Raw genomic sequence first — 5,494 nt, forward strand, 5'->3', positions numbered from 1 at the left:
CATCTATTTTTTTTCTTCACATCTATTAAAAAGTTTTCAATTACTGTACTGTCTGACATTTTTATACCACTTTACTCCTTCTGCTTAGGGTAAGTGGGTGATTTATCTCAAAGTTTTATGGGTATACTTCACTCTTCTTAGCCACAGAAAGTACTTACTATTAATTGATCTCCTGAAAATTGTATTTTACAAGGTCCTGTCCCTCTTTGGGACATCTGCAGTTTTGAGCAGTTAATTTCAGAGAACTTAAACATTGATATGCACTGTAAATATACTAAAACATAAAACAAACAAACAAAAACGTAATTTAAGGAAATGATAAAGGCTACCCATGTGTACAGGGTGTATGGCCCTGGGCCTTGGATTTTCATTTGTGGGCAAGGTATTTTGAAACTGGGAAACACTTATGTTTATTCAGGTGGGAGTTTGACAGCTGAGCATTTGGCTTTTTTATTCCTGAGGCCTTTTTTATTCGTGAGGCAAGACATTGAAGCCAGTTGGATGGTGACTGCTGGGACTTGTGCAAAGTCATCACCTTAAGGAAAGATGTTTAGGCTTCAGAAGAAGCGCTGGACATCTTTAGGCTGGACAAAATCGCCTGGACTGCAGAAAAAGCTGACAATGGTCCAATGCAGTGCTCTACAAGATAGACCTCATGGATCTTAACAGCCAGCAGAACGCCATGACTGAGTTCTGATAAGTAAAGGCTGACTGCTGGGAGGTTGGCAAGCAAAAGACATGGCTCTGCAAAGGCTAGATTACCTGTGACCCTACAAGCTACCAACTGTACCTTTTAGTTGGTACAGGTGGCTTCTCTATGCATGATTTCATTGCTTATTTCACACGTCAGCATTTCCGAAGGATAGATGAAGCAAAGGTTCAGTTTTAGGCCAAAAAAAAATGCATCTGACATCTTCACATTTCTTTCAGAAATTGACTTACAGGATATTTTACATCTTGTGACAGCTGAATTCTGTGTGTACTTCATAGCGTTAGGGAGGTTCTGGCTTTAAACTGTTAATGCTAGGTCTGCATGTGCAGGGTTACATAAACAGCACCAAATCTTTTTTATATGTGGGTCAAGAAGGAAACCAGAAATGGACATATACTGAATTTTTCAGTTAATGCAAAGAACCCCAGGAACTAAAGTTGGTTCTGAATTGGTTAACTTTATATAAGAGAGAAACCTCCCTAGGAGACAGATTTCTTCAGAGTAATCAGTTCCATACAAGGCAGCAGAAGAAACAGACACTGTGGTACACGACTGAAAATACCAACTCACAAGGAAGCATCAAGGCTGGGTTCCCAGGTAGAGCCCAAAGGCAATAGAGAGGTGGGTGTCAGAAACCAGGAACTCAAAAGGGACATAGGAATCAAAAGGTTATACAAAATAGTAATGCAGGAGGGCCAAAATCAACCTGTTGATGGTCAATTTTTTTTCTATGAAATCTGAATTCATAGGTCAATTGTTTCATTACTTAAGCAGAGAAGAGTGATGTTTTGTATTAGTTTGTTAGGACTGTCATAATGAAGAATCACAACATTCCACTCTGGAATGTCCAGAGATTTTTGTCTTTGGGAACTCTTTCTGAATTTTTAGCTACCATGGTAGCAGTAGCAAAAAAGCAGAAACACTAGTATAAGGAAGAAGCTCGTGCACAGTCACATGAAATACCTTCTCAATACAAAGATAAAGGAGGATCAGACAGGTATTTCATTCTCATCAAGTTAAAAACAAAGAAATCAAATACTTTCACATGGGTTTTCTAAATTTAATATCAGCTCCCATTCCATGCCATCAAGATTTTCTTTTACTATTTTTACTAAGTTTAATAGAGACTTATGAATGTGTGAGAAAAATACTTTTTCAAACTTGTTAAATATATATAATGTAAACAGCTGCTAAGAAATCTGATTTGACGACCAAACTGGCAAATCTTTATTCAGATGTGAGTGGTTTTGGCTTACACATGCTGTTGTATATTCAATTTTCAAGTTTATACCTTAAACCAATTATAAATTAATAAGTATAAATTGTTGAAACATTGTGACGTCTAAGTGATATAAAATATTTGAATACCTCATCAAAAGTTTACATTTAAAAATTCAACAATAAATATTCTGTTGGTTTAAATTCTAGGGGTGGCAATGCTAGATAACATAAAATGTATCTTAGGCCTTAAAATGTTGCCTGTGCTATTTCCTTGGTATAGTAACATACAAATTTACCTAATGTGAATATTCAACAGTAATTTCCAAATCATTTAAAATATTTCCACCCATGATTGTACAATGTTCACTACTACTTGTCAGTTCCTAGGATATAATTAGAAGTTACTTTGCTAATAAGAAAAATCAATGTTTTAAATAAATTTTAATAATTGAGATGGAAGCAATGATGGGTAAATACTCATTTATTTAATAATAGAGAAAAAGCATCAAATATAACCACACTTTTAAAATTACATTCATTTTTTTCCCTAAACACATACTAAAATATAGCTTAACACTATCTATGGAACCCATTATATCACTAGTGTCAACACTATACGACATCACTATAGATGACATAAAATGTTGCCTAGTTATTATCTGGTACTAAAAGAAATCAGGCTTGCAGGGAATTCAGAGACCACAGAAATGTAAGTGGGATTGGCTATTTAAATATTTGTTGACTTTACTAAATGTCTAAGCAAATATGGAAAAAAATGCAGTGTATAACTTCTTTTAAGAATGATTTCTGGTTCTTACAAAGCCAGGAGTGTTTTGTAAATACCTGGTATTTTTCCACATCAATAACAGGTGATTTAATTATAAATAATGAATATATTAGTGGAAGATTAATAGGTTAGTAGAAGTGTTTTAGCTTAGTTTAACACCAACAATTCAATGCATTAACCTTGATCAATACTCAATATGTAATCTATAATTAATAATACATAATTTATATGTGTTGAAATTCATTTAAACTTATTCAGTTTGTTACATCAAACTGATAGTTAATTTACTGACTTCTGTTCGTATTTTCCCTGTTTTCTCCTGCAGTGGGACTTACTGAGCCTTGTTTAGATCCCTGCTATATATAGCACTTGTGCAAGTGAACACAACAGCCAATTCTATATGAAAAAATTCCCAACAAATTTAGGTCATTTTTTATGCAAATATCATCAGTTCACCTTTGGTCAAACCCAGCACATTTGGAGTTTACATATTTTGCTCAGATAGAACACTAAGAAGCGATGGTTTTCTCTGAATCAAAGTGGATTAAAAGAGGAAAGATATTACGTTTGTTTTCTTCTTGTTTCTCTTGTACCCAAGATCAAAATAAGCTCAATCAAGAATCTCATGAGATGGAAAAAAATCTTCTGAGAGACAATAAGGTGTCCAGGGATGAGAATAAAGCCCTTAGAAGAGAAAACAAGTCCCTCTGGGGAGAAAACAAAGCACTTCAACGAGAAAACAAAGCCCTCCGAATGGACAACCAGTTAATCCGGGAGGAGAATCAGACCCTAAGACAGCAATACCAGGTCCTATGGAAGTGTAACAGTGTGATTTTCAAGAGCCAAAAACCACCTGGAGAAAAAACCAATGCCTTGAACACAGAAAGGAAGTCTTATTGGCAACAGAATCGAGCCCTGGAAGCTCAGATCAAGGCTCTTGGGGAACAGGAGAAAGCCTTCCAGAATGAGGCAAAAGCTCTTCAAGAAGAAATAAGGTCTCTCCATGAGGAAATCAATGCCCTACATCATCAAGAGAGAGCAATCAAGATGGAGGACCACGCCTTAATTAGAGAAGGGATAGCACTAGAGATGGAAGAACGGGCTCTGTGGAAAGAGGAACAGGCCCTTCGTGAAGAGAACAAGGCTCTAAGAGAAGAAAAGAATGCTCTTCAGGAGGAAATAAAAGCCCTTCTGGAAGAGGCAAAGATCCTTGAGGAGTGGAATAAGATTTTTCAGAAAAAAGAAAACAAACATGCATGCTAGAAAAATGCACAATAATAAAATATAGCAGAAGTGTGATTTGAAGAAATAACCAGCAAACCATAAAGATCATTGACATTCCAGAAAAAAGAAAAATTCAAACTTTTGAAGGTGACATAGTATTATTGGGGTTGGAATCAAAAGCCTGAAAATGTACAGTGCTCAGTGTCTGGGCCTGGAAAACAAATAAAATCCTGAAAAGTAATATAATAATAATAATAATAAGTTTACTTAAATTGTACACTGTTATTGGTGGTAAATATTTTAGAATGAGAAATATGTACTGCTCAAAAAGTGACACTGAATGAACTGACTGGATTTCCCCTTGACAATCAGTGATAGTGGATGAATATTGTAAAGAATAAGCATCACAAAGGAAATATGTGTCTTAAAACTTGCTCTTTCAATTGTAAGTATAGTGAAATATAAAATTTTTCACACTTAGTTCATATGTCTTGTGAAAAAGATGTATGCAGAAGAACACGTCTTCTGCCTCTTTATACCTATTCCAATGATCTGGTTGAGGAGACCAATAAAATAATGAGAATTTAAAAATTATGTAATAGTACAAAAACGATTGAGTATTCACAGGCATCCCCACTTTCTCTTTATTTTTCCTTTCAGTTCGCGTCCTCCTCCTTTAACTCTGTGGGAGGCAGACTGCTCTAATAAATGTATTAAAGAGTGAAAATGGAGTAAGAAAACAAAGGCCTGCAAACTGGAATTGGAGTTTTAAAGGGATGTGAATCTGTGGAGCAGTTCATGTTCAATGAAAACAGGGGAAGGGGGAAATAAATTTTTCAGGTGTCAAATTCATAATTGATCACACTGAATGCTGTTTTTAAAAAACAATTCTGTAAAAACAGAGTCCCGGGGACTCATGCATACATTAGTGTTACGTACCTGCAGAACACTAGATTACAGACTGCTAGAGGGCTGGTGCATTATCTTCTTTTTCACCATTGTAAATTTTGATCCCTTAATACAGGGTAAATATTTAATGGGCTTTATTGAATACAACTGAGATTACATCTCATTTGATTCTTGTCTGGTGTTGGGGGAGCAGAAGTATAAGCAAACCATAGGAAAAGAACACATACATTTCCTTCCCTAGGTTCTGCTACATCTGCAAAAAGTCAATGTATGTTTACTGGACACCTCTAATTAGCACCCTACTAAGCAATACAAATGCATTTAAGTATAAAAAGTGAAAAGAGACATATGCCCTGATTTTAAGGATTCCACAGCATGCGAAGGAAATAAATATTTTTACTTTATTCCTTGCGAGTCCCTCTTCCTGATAAAAAGTTTATTGACCACCGTTTCCTGGAACTTCTACAGCCACCATTTAAATAAAACAATTTGGCCTTGGAGAAGATTAAAAGGCAACGTTGGTAGATATGTGCTTGACTTCCTTGTAGTCCATTTGGGACAGGGAAGAAAGGCACAGTCTTTATCAAATGACTTCAACCTCAAAAAATGTGGAAGCAGCCTGTAGGCAGGGAATGGCCAAC

At 35.6% G+C, this 5,494-nt stretch overlaps 1 protein-coding gene across 1 annotated transcript; it reads left to right on the forward strand.

Annotated features, from left to right (window-relative positions):
* The first annotated feature begins 3,239 nt into the window (after positions 1-3,239).
* Positions 3,240-3,983, forward strand: LOC117021152 (coiled-coil domain-containing protein 70-like). Its single transcript, XM_033104006.1, has one exon. The coding sequence runs from the start codon at positions 3,240-3,242 to the stop codon at positions 3,981-3,983; it is 744 nt and encodes a 247-aa protein (XP_032959897.1).
* The last annotated feature ends 1,511 nt before the right edge of the window (positions 3,984-5,494 follow it).

This window comes from Rhinolophus ferrumequinum, chromosome 4 (genome assembly GCF_004115265.2).
Source record: "Rhinolophus ferrumequinum isolate MPI-CBG mRhiFer1 chromosome 4, mRhiFer1_v1.p, whole genome shotgun sequence".
Lineage (NCBI taxonomy): Eukaryota > Metazoa > Chordata > Mammalia > Chiroptera > Rhinolophidae > Rhinolophus > Rhinolophus ferrumequinum.